This window comes from Crocuta crocuta, unplaced genomic scaffold, assembly GCF_008692635.1.
Source record: "Crocuta crocuta isolate KB4526 unplaced genomic scaffold, BGI_CrCroc_1.0 scaffold229, whole genome shotgun sequence".
NCBI classification, from domain to species: Eukaryota; Metazoa; Chordata; class Mammalia; order Carnivora; family Hyaenidae; genus Crocuta; species Crocuta crocuta.
The window spans coordinates 8,806,082-8,821,934 of NW_027536464.1; the positions used below are offsets into that span (position 1 = coordinate 8,806,082).

General features: G+C 45.3%; 1 protein-coding gene across 1 annotated transcript in view; it reads right to left on the minus strand.

The window, feature by feature from the left end:
• WDFY1 (WD repeat and FYVE domain containing 1) overlaps positions 1–15,853 on the minus strand; it is a 45,290-nt gene that overhangs the window by 15,985 nt on the left and 13,452 nt on the right. Inside the window, exons 2-6 of the mRNA XM_077748584.1 lie at positions 13,733–13,804; positions 8,564–8,637; positions 3,875–3,929; positions 1,983–2,133; positions 264–376 (exon numbers count right to left, since the gene is read on the minus strand). Of these exons, the coding sequence (XP_077604710.1) occupies positions 264–376; positions 1,983–2,133; positions 3,875–3,929; positions 8,564–8,637; positions 13,733–13,804 (465 nt within the window). The remainder of the gene's footprint in view (positions 1–263; positions 377–1,982; positions 2,134–3,874; positions 3,930–8,563; positions 8,638–13,732; positions 13,805–15,853) is intronic.

The window sequence follows — 15,853 nt, forward strand, 5'->3', positions numbered from 1 at the left end:
AAGCTCTTCTGAAAAGAATTCAATTTAAAAAGACAAACAAAACAGGAAGTTTCATCTACATGAACCATCTGGACAGGATTTTGACTATGTGAAACCCAACAGCCCACTTTCGGTTAGCTTCTCACTCTTTTAGAGCTAAATCTCACATCTGGCCAATCAAACTGAAAACTGACAGGAGCTGATGATTCATGAAGCCACGGGGCTGAGAACTAAATCCGGATGCCCAGGATAGGTGAAGAACTGTGAGTGATCACACAGCCTACCTTCATGCCCTTTGAGGGTTGTGATAACTGCACAGGAGGTCTGTTCAAGCTTCAGCAGGGTGATCTGTCCAGAATAATCGCCAACGAAAGCATACTGAGTATCATAATCATATCTGTGGAGAAGCAGTCAAGGATATAGAACACAATCCACCCAAAAGTTATCAAATAGAAAAATGTGCATTTTAAGGAAATAAACATAAGCCTAAAACCATGAGACAAGAAATACCCAACTGAGATTCGGGCAATACGTAAATATTAAAGAAAGAAAGCTTTTCAAGTTGGAATTCTTGGGAAAATTAATACTCATTAATTTGACAAGAATTCATTGAGTACCTGTTACTATTCCAATCAATACCTTAGGATATTGGGGAAAAAAAAAAAGATAAGAGCTGACAGAGAGGACAAACATGGAAACAAGTAGTTCTAATCAAATTATAAAGTATAAAAAAGTAAACACTCGATAATGAAAACAGCAAGAAAGAACTGGAACAAAATGGCTATTTATGAACTGTTTCTGGAAATAATGCAAAACTGGTAGCAAATATGGACATGAAGCCATCTTTCCTCTGGCCTGCATGAGACAGCTTTAAGTACAGAGGATGATTCATTTTAAATTGCCATAGAGAGCTTAATCATCCAAGATGCAGTTATTTGAAGAGTAGTAAATTTAAATTTCAAAAATACACTAACTATTAATAACAACTCATTCCTTTCTCAGTCACTTAATGGCCATAGAAATTTGTAGCCAAGCAGCAGTTTAAACACATAAGGATGCCCCCCGTTTCAATACCAAAGCACAGGTCAAAAGAACACCACCGCCTGGGCTGTGCCTGTGTGGTTCTGAGCCATTTCCTATCAGTCCGTATGAAAAGCCTAACCTATGACAGAAACACTTATTTAGCACAAGATATAGCAAAGTATTTTCCCCTTATTTGAACCTGAAGTGTATGATACTACTTTAAATGCTTATTTCAAATATCTCATGCTGTGCATTCATTTGTAGCAAAGGTTTTTTTTATAAAGGCTTTCCGTGGAAAAAAAGAATTTACCACGTCAGACACCAGCTCTGGAAAAGGAGCTACCGTGGGGTATCTGCCTGCTGACCACCGTGAGCTGGCCGCCCGACAAACACCGCTACCAGAGGTCGCCTTAAGGGCAAACCGTACAGGAAACAAATTCCATACAGTAGAAGAAAACTGTGAAGGCAGCAATTTGTGAGCATTCGAGGACCCTAAGGCACCTCTGAGAATATTAAATGGATTACGAACCCCCTCCACATACATGCCGATGAACTATAAAACTCCTTTAAGTCCATTTATGAATTCCAGGGTCACAAATCCTTATTATATTCTCTTTCAGGGTCTGCAAATAACCGAAAAGAAGATCGATCCCTTTCTGTTTTTCTTTATTCAACAAAAAGGTCTTTCCTCTCACCTTGAAATGCAAAGGAACGAGGGGGTAGGGGTGATGATTAGTGAGGTTTAGGTTTCCGAGATTTTGTAAGAGACAGAGATAGCACTTCCCAGCAGAGAACGGCAATTCATCTGATTATTACTTTTAATAAACCAATATATTTTTAATATTTTTAGGGGAAATATACAGGGGAATCACCCAATCTCTGGATCTCAACTGCCGATTTATGATCAGGTTCAGAACAGACTGTTGCGACAAGGAGGTGGGGGGGGAGGGGCGGCACACACGTGGCTGGCTGAAGGATACTGTAAACACGAAGCCCAGGAGGTGAAGAAGTGCTTCCCGAGCATGTTCCCACTGCGGGTGCACATCCAGCTGATGCACTTGTCGTGGCCCGTGCTGATGACCCACTCTGCAGCCAGGCTGAAGATGATCGCAGACACTCGATTCTGATGAGCTGCAGGAACAGAGAGGGAAGTCTGCGCCCTTCACCAAGAAACGTGACCTTCTGAATCAGAACTGAGGCTCACCTCCTCGAGCTGGTTGGCCTGGACGCTCACGGTCTCAATGATCCTACCACGGAAATGCCTGTGCTCTGTGAGCCAGCTTTCAGATAGCCTTCCCAACCCCAACTCAGTACCCTAGGCTTTCCGTGGCCCAGCCCCAAGTCCCCTACTTGGGTGGGCGATGAGAAGCTACAGATCCCGAAAGACTGATGCTCAAGAGGGATTCCAATAACAGATCAAAGACAGACCTTTTTTTTTTTTTTTTGGGTTGTACTCAAGAGAACATTTTTCCTTTGCTATTAACTATCAATAAGTTCCATATGGAATGTGGTAGACTTTTCTTAAAGAAGCAAAGTTTTTTATAGTCTATCACTTTAGTACTTCGACCTTTTTAGAAAACACTGGCATTGTAAACAAGAGAATTTCAGTTTTCCAAAATTAAAAAATAGTGTAAGCATTTTGTTTCTGGAATATTTTGTGTGTAACTCTTTTTTAGTATTTATAAAGACAAAGGATTTGTAAAGCTCTGTATTCCAAAATTATAGCTGAGAAAAGGGAAGGTTTTCTATTATGTGACTTGTGAACTACTTGCATTTCCAGGCTGACTGTAAGCCACACTAGGGCAGTGACGAGTCTAGTCTCCTTCATCTAGTATAGCACATGGCATGCAGCGGGTGTTTAATAAATGCCCAGTCTGACGAATGAAGTCAGAGGCTGGACAGAGAAACTTTCTGACCTCACTCTCTGCTGACCAGTATGCTTTGGAAGAATGGAGGGACTCTTTCTTATAAATCACTTAGAAAACACTACAACTCTATGGGTATATGGACAAAATCACCAACAGACATTCATAAAAGGTAACAAATGATCAATATTAAATAAAGCTTAAGTAATTTTAAAATTGCGAGCTATTTTGACCATCAAACTGGCAAAAAACATTTTAAGAGCTACAGACCTGATGAGCAGATACTCTCAGCTACCACTCACGGACTGTAAAAGTTCACACTATTGCTGGGAAGAAGTGTGCAAAAGAAATCTAGGGCATTAAAAACCTTGTTAATGTTTGAACTGGCTACTCCATTTTTAGGCATTTGTCTTAAATAGAAGTAGCCCGGGGCTACAGCCCGGGATTAGAGTTAGAATAATAGTCAAGGACACACACACACACACACACACGTGTATGAAACATACGCTCACAGATATATATACCACCCACGTATATATACACACTGTCATACAGGTCAGTGTGTGTTATCAAAAACTGGAGGCGCTACACATGCTCAAAAATAGAATGCTTAAATTAAATCTGATAATGCNGTGTGTGTGTGTGTGTGTGTGTGTGTATGAAACATACGCTCACAGATATATATACCACCCACGTATATATACACACTGTCATACAGGTCAGTGTGTGTTATCAAAAACTGGAGGCGCTACACATGCTCAAAAATAGAATGCTTAAATTAAATCTGATAATGCACTCAGCAGGAGAGTATACAAAATTTTAAACACTGATAAGCAGGAAAGGATGGTAAATGACTCTGAAGAGTTCACAGCCTCCTATATAATTGGAGAAACACCACTAAACACTTCATGTGAAACCCAATTTTGATCGTAAGAGACAGTGTTCTAGTTTTGTGTGCGTCTGTCTACACGCATATGCATGTAAGTATGTGTGTGTGCTATAATTACCTGGGTAGGTCTTGATAAAGTTCATTTTATTGAAATCTTCAGAAACGTGAAATTCCTAAAAGCAAGCACATACAATAAGAGAAAACAGTCACAGTTTTAAAAACACGAACTTAACTTTCAAAACAAAGGAAAATCCAAACCTAGTGACGGCCAGACATGGGCCTCGAGATTAACTACAGAAGAATAATATGGAACTGCTTCTTTCATCAGACTTGTCCTCAGGCCACTATCTCTTTTGGGGACCAGGCCAAATAGAGAAGGCACTGCCGACCAGCACAGCATTTTTGTGCAGTTCTTCCTCCATGAGTGAGAGCTTTGTATTCCTTCTCCTTCTACTGCAAAGAAGGCATCCTGTGAAGTTTGTGCTCCTGGTCACACTGAGCATTCCTCAAGATGACACACATAAAGCAAAGCTGCAAAGACCCATTACGAACAGAGTTCTCGGCAACACTGAAAATACGGCACTGGGTATCTCAGCAACGTAGGGGGAAATCATATAGGTTTCATATAGAACACGCACAAAAAAGGGGTGTTTAGCGGTTGCGGGTGGTTTGCCTCTTTTTTTAAATACACCTGTATTTTCCAAATTTTTTATAGACAATGTAATACTTAATACATAGGAAAAAAATAAAAGTATATACTTCTTAATGAAAAATTCAGCTTCGGCATAAAACCAAGAAGACAAAACTCTAAAGAAAAAGCACTACGAATTCTATTGATCAGTGACAAGTGATATGTTCTTAAGGCTCTAAGTAACATGGACATTATGAACTGCTGACGAAAAGAAAAACCTCACAGAGGAATACTGGTTCCTTGCTCTACATTTCGGTATTGGAATGTACAGAAATATATCAGTATATATTAGTGTGTATATATATTAGTATACAGTATAATATGTATTATGTATCATATAACCTTATATGTAAACTTATATATATAATGTTTACATCCTCAGTATAAATGTACCAGTACACATCACTGAATATATATACTAATCTGTACTGGGTGGAAAATCAATAGATAAAGTGCTAATGAACAGCAAACCGGATTTATGCTGCCCCTTTGCACAGAGAAGCCGTGAGTTTTTCTATGCTCTTCTGTAATCACAGAGCCTACCCTTGAACTGGGAGCCGCGAGAAGGGTCCCTAGAGAAACAAGTGTGCAAGCACTGCCACAACTGGAGAAATTATTTGTGCTCTGCGGCTTCTGGTTACCATATGTGCATGCACATCACCACAACATTCCTAGAAAACCTTCAGGAGAAGAATGAGAACATTCGCATTTACTGCTCCATGAGGCATTCACCGCCGCCCGGGGCTGTGCAGGGGTGCGGAGCTGAGCAGGCCCGACCCTGCCCACCGCTGAGGGAACTGCTTGGGCAGGGAGCCCATCCTGTCCACTGGCTTCTTCCGTCTTGGCTCTTCAACACACCTGCAATTCTCTAAGGATAAGAGAATTATCCTTATCCTTTCATTTCAAAAACAAAACAAGCAAAAACCAACAAAACCCTTTTTAACAATCCTCCAACCTTCGCTAGCCCCTTGGCTAAGGTCAGCCTGCACAGGCTGCATCCGGGTCTCCAGCTGCTCTCTCCTGGTCACTCTTCCACCCGTTGCATGCACAGCACCGCCACTGCTGCCCAGAAAGGGCTTTCCTTGCTGCCACCAGCTGCTGTATCACTGCTGTCCCCAGGGTCATCCTCCAGGCCTGACCTCCTCTCTGCTGCACCTGCCAGTTACTCACCCCCACGTGAAGTTCACTGCCTCTCTGGCTTCCCCAGCCGCAGCGTCCTCGGTGGCTCTCCTCCCGCCCTGCCCATTCTGCCTCTGTCTCCCCCATGGGCTCCGAGCCCTCTGAACTTCCTTACTGATATTCCCAGGGAATGTGACCCTGGCCCTAGGCTCTTCTCAATCCAACTGCTATCCCTAGTTGGCCACCCGGCCACTGTTAGCAGCTTCCACCGACACCTATATTCAGAGAACTTCCAATTCCAGACCAAACCCTTGAGATTCAGGCCCACAGCCCCATCTGTGAAAACTGACCTGGCCAATGTTCCCTCTGTATCAGCAGCTCTTCTTAGAGGGCAGCTGACCACTCGCCAGCACCATCCTGGCTAAAACTGGAAGCCATTTTCACACAGCTCTCTCTTAAGTACCCACATCCAGCCAGACATCAAGACTGCCGCCCAGACAGTTCTCGAAGCTACCAGCTCTTCTCCGGCACTACCCCAGTGTTTCACAATCTCGTGTCGGGGTCCTGAAATAGTCTCTTAATGAGGACACCTCAGTTTCAGCCCTGTCCCCCCAAACTCCACATACAGACACACTAAGCTCACAAAAACAGCAACCTGACGATCCTATCCTCTTCGGCTCAACGCCCTTCAATGGCTCCCCTTCGTGCAGTGATTACCTACGTACCTGACCCTAAGGTTCACTGTTGAGAGAAGTCACTGAGAGGACGTGACCGCCAGCGACCCATGAATGGGGGTCCTGGCAATCAGCAGTCAGAGGCTCCTCACCCTCTTCCCCAGTCTTCGGTATGTGTGTCTCACTTGGCCTTCCCTGTTCCCAGAGGCTGTCTGTCCCAAGGACACAGCCTTGACAGCGATGTGCTGTTGGGGCCATCTGGAGAGCATATGTGACTGAACCCGGCTAAGGTCTCGATATAAAACTTTTAAGATTCTGGTGGGTGGAGGCAGACTTCCTCAGCTTGTAGCTCCCTTGCTTATTAAACCTGCTGCCCACCGCTCTGCACTGGCCTCCCTCTTTTTTCAACCTCTCCGTGCCCTCCACTCGTCCCCTCCCCAGGGGAGCACAGCCATCCTCACTGCTTTAAAAAACACCCTTGATGTTGAGGACGCCATCGCCTACGCTCCCAATGGGCCCTGGGCTTACGTAGGCAACGTCAACCTTACGTGGCCGGCCACTGCTTGTCCCTCTGGCCTCTCAACTGTATAGGTGGGTTCCTCGTTGCCCCCTTCCCCTCCAAATGCCCCCTCCCCCCAAGCCTTTCTCTCCTCAGTAAATGACACTACTGTATACCTAGTGCCAGAAACCTAGCTGTCACCAACTTGCTCCTCTTCCTCCCCTCCCCACACCCAACCTTCCCCAGGTGCACCTAAAATCCACCTGCTTCTGTCCACTGTCCCTGTCACCATCCTCTCTCCCAGGGTCACAGCCTGACCGTCCAGCTTCCATTCCTGCTGATCGCCACCCCTCCCCCAAACTGATTCATTCTCCACCAAGCAGTCACACAGATCATTTAAGAGCATAAATTAGATCATGCCCCTCGCCTGCTGAAACCCGTCCAAGAGCTTCCCACAGCATCTACAACAAAACTTCAAACTTCAGCCAGACCTACCAGGCCCGACCTGACCCGGCCTCAGAATGCCGTGCCCGTCGCCCCCCAGCCCCTCCCTGGCGCTCAGCATATCCGTATCACACCCAAGGATGAAATTTTGGATGTTCTCATACGTCAAGGTCGTATCCAAAATATCAATCCAGCAAGCTAAACCCAAAGCAAACAGAAGGAAGAAAATAATAAAGTTAGAGTTAAAATAAATAGAGGATAGGAAAAACAAAAGAAAAAAAAATCACTGAAACCAAAACTGTTTCCTTGAAAAGATCAACGAAATGGACACCCATTCATCAGGGGCCACGGAGAAACAGCGAGGGCTCCAACCGCTAAATCCAGGAATGAGAAGGGGACATGACTGCCAGCCCTGCAGAACCTGAGATGTGTGCGGAGCCACGAAGCCCACGGGACGGAATCCCACGCCACCGCACGAGGAATGAGGCGCTAATTCAAGCTGCAGCATGGATGAACCGTGGAAACATGCTGACTGAAAGAAGCCAGGCAGGAAAGTTGACACATCCTATGTGACTGTTTACATAAAATGTCTGGAACGGGCAAATCTCTGGGCTCGGGAAGCAGATTCATGATTACCAGGAGTTGGGAGAAGGGGCTGTGGGGGTTGACCGCTAACCACTGTGTTTTTTGGGTGGGGGTGGGGTGGTGATAATGTTGTGGAATTAGAGAAGGTTAATGGTTGTATAATCTTGTGAATATACTACAAAACCGGTGAATTACATACTTTAAGCTGGTGAATTTCATATGAATTACACCTCCATTAAGATAATATACACATCCACACATCCACACAATTAGAATCATAAAAATACCTGCAATCTATAATCAACTGAAATTTTAAATATCTAGTCCTTCACCACAGATAGTTTGAACAGCACCGCCTTAAACAGTCATATGAGCTGTTGGCTCAATGACCAGTCGCCGACCTTGTTCTCCGTCCCTCTCCACTGTTACACTTACATACACGTGCACGCGTGTGCACACAGGCTCTCCACCGCGCCCCCCTCCCACCCCAGACCCCTTCACAGTTCAAGGCTGTGGCTGCTACAGGCCTCATATTCACCGTAGGAAGGCTGTGCTTTGTGGCTCAGGCTGAGCACCAAACCATCAATCATGAAAGCATTCTGAGCTCCATGACTAGTTTAAATAATAACAGTTAAATAAAAATAGTTAAAACTAAGCACTAATGAAAATTAATCCATTTTCAGGCCTAAGGTCCATACTGAATTAAACACTTTTTAATGCCAAACAATCAGGCATTCGTTGTTCTTTATTCCAACCATCCACAAAAGGCATGAATGCTGGGTGGAAGCTACCTACCATGACGGCTCCGTTATCCTGGCCCACAAATATCCGTCTGCTATCGTGATGGTAAGCCATAGCAGAGCAAGGGGCTGCCAGAAAGACAAAGACCATATTAAAGGCAAAGCTCAGCATTCCAAGTCACTGTTCAAAATAAGCTATTTAAAAAGCTATATAATTTAGGTTTAAACGACAGGGCGAGAATGTTTTGCAGAAAATAATGATGTAAACAGAAAAGGCTACTAAAGTTCTTTCTACTGTTTTAGTTTAAAATTCCAATTCAAAAAACCTCCTAAATTATTTCTGTAACTTTGAATGCAGCAAGCGGGCACGCAGTTCCATCTGGCGGGAAGGCCCAGCTGTAGGCGGCGGCATCTGCGGTGAGAAACCTGCTACCCCAGGCTCAACAGGCCGTCCTGCCCCACCCCCTTCCCCATCACAGGTAACAGAGTGGCTGGAATCCGTGGAAAAGTGCCAGAATTCCCATTCCACGGCATATGTGCGCAAGTTAGGAAAGCCGCTTTGGGATTGTTTTCTCTTCTGATGGTCAAAAAAACAAGGTTCCCTTTGCAGTGACACACAGAGCCTCAGTTCGGAGTGACTGTGGCAGTTAAAGTGCAGAACATGTCTCCCTGTCACGAGAGCGCTAGGTGACCGGGTCTAGCGCCTGCTGCTTCTCATATCCATAACCTCCTCCAGGTTCTCTCTTCCTTCCTCCCTTCTCCCTTCCCTCCCATTCCAGAGAATGAGTCTCAGAGAGGAGAAACTCTCCATCCTTCTCCTTCTGCAAAAAATCAGAATTGAAACGAGGTGTGAAATGGAACACCTCGAAAAAGAAATGTTTGGGTTTCCTGTAGCCTAAAGAATTTTAACTGACCACAGGAGAACCATGATGAGGGAATATATACCGTGAAATAAACCTGAGTTTACTCTGAGGTAATACTTCTTATTAAAAAAGTAATAAGAAGTATTACCTCAGAGTAAACTCAGGTTTATTTCACGGTATATATTCCCTCATCATGGTTCTCNAAAACATTAAAAAAAAAAGTTTAGGGGCACCGGGGTGGCTCAGTCAGTTGGGCATCCGACTCTTGGTTTCAACTCTGGTTACAATCATGTGGTTTCATGCGTTTGAGTCCCACATCAGGCCCTGTGCTGTGCTGGCAGCGCAGGGCCTGATTGGGATTCTCTCTCTTCCTCTCTCTGCCTGTCCCCAACTTGTGCTGTCTCTGCCTCTCAAATAAATAAAACTTTAGAAAATTTTTTAAAAAAGAACAATCGAGTTTAAGAATTATAACCTCAAAGTATACGTATCTTCATAAAATGTACAGTAAAACCTTGGTTTGTGAGCATAATTCATTCTGGAAACATGCTTGTAATCCAAAGCACTTGTATATCAAAGCGTATTTCAAGAACCACTGGCTCAGCTGTGATTATGTGACATTTAGCATCACCTACTACTCGTCCTGCAAGACATTGCTCGTTTATCAGGTTAAAATTCATGAGAAATGTTTGCTCCTCTTGCAGAACACTCGCAGAACAAGGTACCTGCAGTCCAAGGTTTCACTGCACTCTTCAATAACCATCATAAAACTACCTTTGGCAAATCAGACATGCGTTGATGATTTCAGATTCATTGTCATTGTTTTTGCTTATTTCTAGGTTGGAACAAAATCTTAATGCTTTAGTTTTAAGCTTCCTTCGATTCTTTTTATGTCTAACCCCCCTCTAACAAACTGTACATAAATATGTAAAATCCTCTCTTGTGTAAAATTTACAACGTGCTGAGTAGTGTTATGAGGCTAGAGAAGTCTTACATTAAAAAAGGAAAAAAAACCTTCTGTAGCTTATTTGTTTTGCATCTAAACATTTCCTGGCTTTTTTCTAGAGGGAAAGTTCTAGTGAGATAAGCAATATTAATTAAAAAAAAAGAAGAGTTTGTATATTCACACAGTTTTATAAACATGCATCATGCATATCATCTTTAAATCAGCGGCCTTCTAAAGAGGCATCACTGCAATCCAAAATCATATGCTTAAAACTCTAGTTTTGTAAATAAAGGTATTATTGGTTTTTTGGAAACAGCCAGGCTCCTTCATTTATATATTGTTTATGGTCACTTTCATGCCACGGTGGCAGAGTCGAGAGGTTGTCGAGACCATATGGCCTACAAGGTCTAGATATTAGCTGGCTGGCCCTCTGCAGGAAAGGTCTGGGCACCTCATAACTGCAGTGGGCAGCGTCATTCTGGGGTCAGACGGGCACGGACTGGCATTCCAACCACAAGCAATGGACTTAGCCCTTCTGGCATCAGTCTCCTCACTTAGCAAATGGTGAAAAAGCCACCTCGCGTGCATAGCTGTGTGACTGCATAAAATGGTATCACCAAAAAACTAGGCATGAGTCACATGGTAGATCTGGAAACTAGGAGGTACCACTTTTCTTAAGCTAAAGCAGAGTCTGAAAGTCATTTTTGTTCGGGGAGGTAAAGCAATGGAGCAAGTGGATCACACGCAGCAAACACCGAGGTGAGGCTTCCTGGTCACCCTGTCAGGTCACAAGAAGAAGTTTAAATTGGTGGCTGGCCACTACAATGTCCGAAACTGGATCATCTGCAGATAGTTTTCAGAACCAACATGGCACTTCTCATTTTGAATTCGGTTTTAAAACAACAGTCATTGTAACACAGTCATTTCTCATAATTCATTCATTCTGTTTCTGTTGGCAGTGTTCTTACAGTTTCATCACTGACGCAGCTCCAGATGGAGCACAATAAAGAAGCATCTGGAAGCAACAAGCTGAATATGTTTAGGTGCAAACATGTGGGCGGCAGCCACCCCCAACAGGGAGGCTAGGCCTGTTCTTTCCAGTTGTTACTGGTCTTCCCAGCCACAGCATTCTGGGAGCTACTTCCAGGGGGTACATTTAAGCCAAGTTTGCAATAGATGGCAACAGAGAGAGCCAAAACCACGTGCCCGAGGCCTAAAAGCCGAGAAAGGGTGCACACGTCTCCTGCCAGGTTTGAGGAGAGAAATTACAAAGCTGTACTAAATATCTGGGACATCCACAGACTGAGGAGTAAGTGAGAAAACTATAGGACAAAATCCATCTCGGTCTCTTGTCCAAGGAGCACGAACAACTCTGAGGTTGAGGACTCAGGGACATGAAGCTACACCCAAAATGTGAAGTGTGGGGGAGCGGAGGGGAGAGAGGGGTACGAGCGGCAGCATTAACAAGACTGTCCACCAAGACGACAAATGTTCCCGGCACTGCCAGGCATCAGAGCCGTCACTGGGCCACTGCAGGAGAGTGGTTACCCGTCTGAGAGGTGTCTCTGCCCCGCTCCAAACCGCACCCCCCACAAATTTCCCAAACGGGCTCCAAGTGTCCATTTGCTAAGGCCTCGGTCACCACCGCTGAGAGTGGGCAAGCAAGGGTCTAGGCCCACACTCCGTGTGCAGATGCGGGCCACAGTCCATAATCATCGGGGCGTCCTCTGAGGACTACGTATTAGAGAGTCCGATGGTTCCTTCTGTAATAGCTATCTTGATCCCATGTCTTCATTTTCAGTGACTAATTACCAGGACAGAGGTGTCCCAGGCGGGCAGAAAAAATGGAAACTCCTGACGGACCACTAACTGTTTCCGAACATGACTGTGGGATCCGAACGCTGCACACACGCTGCACACTGGCCATAGAGAGGAAGAAGCGCCAGCCAAGAAAGGAGGCCCTCGGAAGGACGACCCAGGCCACTTACCCGGCGTCTGTGTCTGTAACAAGCCCCCACTGGCTCCGGGCTAACGCTTCAGAAAGCCATGAACGCTGTCAACAGTGTGTGTGTAGCGAGAGGCCAGAGCTCTCCCGTGGAGGGCCTTACGGTGGCCTTCAGACCTAAGAAAGCATCAGGAAGGCCCCAAACCTTTTTTCTTTTCCTAGGGGGTCCTCTGAACACTGAAACCCTTAACTCGGGAAAATTCCTCGTTAAGGAACTAGCGGCCACGGATGCCTTCTGTGTGGCCATTCGGGACAGCAGGATACAAGGCCAGCTTGGGCCAGGCGGCACCCAGGCCTCCTCTGGGGGGCTTCCTTTTCAGGAAAGGATGAAGAGAAGGAGCGGGAGGGAAGGACGGCGGTGCTGCTGACATTTGCACCCGGGGCCGGAACTTAAGTGTCATTTTAAGTCACTGCATCTCAGGGCGCTTTCAAAATCCCAATGCAAGGGCTATCTTCTGGATTTAGCTTTTGAACATATTTAACTACAGGGAAAATTCTGTGTAGAAAGGGTTGTGCTTTGGTGCCAATCTCTCAGTAGGAGGGGAGTTTGTGAAAAGGCTGGGCCGAAGGCTGGTCGTGAAGGCAGGGGTGCGTATGAGCTCCTTTGCAGTGTCAGGATCAGCTATTACCAAGTACATGGTCACTAACACAAGTTGGTGAAGCGAAAACAAAGGAAAACCTAGGGGTGGCAGGGCATACCCTTCCCCCACCTCTCCTTTTTTTCAGTTTTGTTCAACTCGGCTTCAGTTAAGCCAGCAGACCCAACTTCCTCTGCAAAAGAAAAGAAGTTTTCCTGCAATTTAGCACAGCCTGTTGGGGTATTAGGCAACTAAGGAACTCATTTTGAAATCTAGTAGCACTTTTTTAAAAAACTCTTTTAATGTTTATGTATTGTGAGGGGGGGCTGGGGAAGGGCAGAGGGAGAGAGAGGATCCTAAGCAGGCTCTGTGCCATCAGCGCAGAGCCCAATACGGGGCTTGAACTCACAAACTGTGTGAGACCACCACCTGAGCCGGGATCAGGCTTTAGATGCGAAACTGACTGAGCTACCCAGTCGCCCCGAGCAGCACTTTTTAGTTAAGCATTTTGAAATCTGAATCATCAGGGGCGCCTGGCTGGCTCAATTGAGCGTGAAACTCCTGATTTCAGCTCAGGTCATGATCCCAGGGTCATGGGATCCGCAGGGCACGCAGCCTGATTAAGACTCTCTCCCTCTCTGTTTTTCTGCCCCGCCCCCTCACTCCCTGGCATGCACTCTCTCTCTCTCACTCTCTCTCAAAAATAATATTTGAAATTTGAATCATCAAAGCACTAGACATACTTTTCTCACTCTCAAAAAAATAAGTATTTGAAATATGAATCATCAAAGGCATTAGACACACTTTCCTCAGGTGGAACAGTTCAGCTACTCACAAGCCATCGTGTGGTAAATGCTGGGCCAGTACTGACCACTGTCTCTCTTCAGCCACACTCGAATGGTTCTGTGGAAGAAAGAACAGAAGAGCAGTCTTTGGTAATTTTATCTTCTTTCGTGCTTCAGGGAAATGTAATTATTTATCTTGTTTTCAGTAGTACTTCCCAAACGACCTTATAAGGTTAATCAACTGGCCAAATTAAATAAATACGCCAGCACCCACAAGAACAGCACCGAGTACATCATATATAGTCCACACACTATTCACACACACACACACAACACACGTTATCTACAGGTACATGTATGTGACCACATATGGCAAGTTATGCAGTAGCTCTGAGTCAGGATTTCAAAGAAGTTTAATAATATGGAAAATCTCATTGTATAAAGATATACAAAGAAAACTGCCAACTATTCACTGCTTTTCCTCGTAAAAAACAAACTGTGGAAACTTGGTCGCTTGCCATTGGGGCCGAATGAAGAGAGCAGAAGATACAAACAGAAGACCCTGCTTCTGGAGAGCCGGGAGAGATGTGCGCAGAAATCAGAGCCCAGGGCAGTGCTCGTGCCCGATAACTCCCCGTCTTCCTGCCCCGGGAGGAAATCCCTCCCCACCAGGTCTCTGGGCCTCTCCTTTCATCAGAACACACTTGGGGAGATAAGGAAATCCTGTACACAGGCAGGAAAATGACCAACGACCAGAAGAGCCGAAGTCTGGTATTTTGGCTTATGTCACAAGAACAATAAGCAACGCGAAGATCCTTCCTCCTCCACTCGCACGACCTCCTCCAAGCTCCAGGCCGTTCCCTCTTCAGAATCCCTGGGACACTCACCGCCTCCCGCACAGGCACGCTCTGCCTCGGCAGTGAGTCCCGGCCATCCCACTGTCCCTTACTGTGAGCTCTGTCCCCATCGCTCTCCGATTCTAACAGCAGCACAGGCTCTGGCACCCAGCTGGCACTCCCAAAACGTTTTTACCATAAACTAAAATACAGAAGACTAAATGTTGACACTACGTGTCTCCGCCTTGTTTGAAGTTCAAGGCAAGTATGACGGGTCTATGAGGATAAAAAACAGAACAGTGTTGCTTGTGGGGGAGGCAGATAGAATGTAAAGGGACACGCAGGAACTTTCTGGGTGATGGCAGGGCTCTGGGGAGTTGGTTACACGCGTACATGAATTTGTCAGGACTTATCCGGCTGCAATTAAGATGTGTACAGATGCCCGCATATGATTAGATCGCAATAAAGAGAGACTAGATGTTGACCTTCATTCAGCCAAATAAATAAGATGACACAGTAGCACAGTGGGCAAATTACTACTTTGTATATGAACCGGATACAGGCCTCCGAGTAGGAGTAGCCGTGTGTGCAACACGCCCTGTCTTCCGGCCACTGCCGATTGGTCACGATGGAACCTTGGCCACCTTTCTCCACATCCCACCCCGATCACAACTGGCTAGACCAGAAATGGGCGCCTGACTCTAGCTGGATCAATCAGCTCCTGTCTTGAGAAGTCACAAACAAAGAGAGAGAAAAATAGATCAGTGTCTCCAATAGTTGAAATGGCTGCTTCCTGGTCACATGTTTTGCGATTTGGATTGCAGAAGGCTGCACGTCCAAAGGAGGAAAAGTATGAAGTCAACTTAGTAAAAGGAGAAACGAGCTGAAGAGGGTCCAGATGAGGGTCCCTCGTGCCCAAAACAGAGCTATTTCCCTAGACTGGGGTTCTGTGAGGCAGACACCCCAGCATCCTTAGCAGAAACACGCTCAGGTGGCCTAAGTTGGTCTGACTTATGGCTGTGGTTTGCAGTCAAGCAGGTACCAAAATACTGCATCTGAAGAGACACCAAGAAGAATATCAAACACAGCCTCTTCAGCTGAGCACCATCAAACAAGGTTCACAAGGTAAGACTTTCTTTTGAGGTACCTGTATTGTGAAAAGAAGTTCTAAAGCGTTCAAGTCCACAACCAAAATTAAAAGGGAGAGGGCAAGAAGACGAAAGCATGCAGGAACAGACCTTTAATGGTCGTATTTTGTAATTCCACATCTTACATCAAAATTTAACACTCTTCAAGGTAACGTTTAAATGACTCTCTTGTAATATGTGGGTTCTT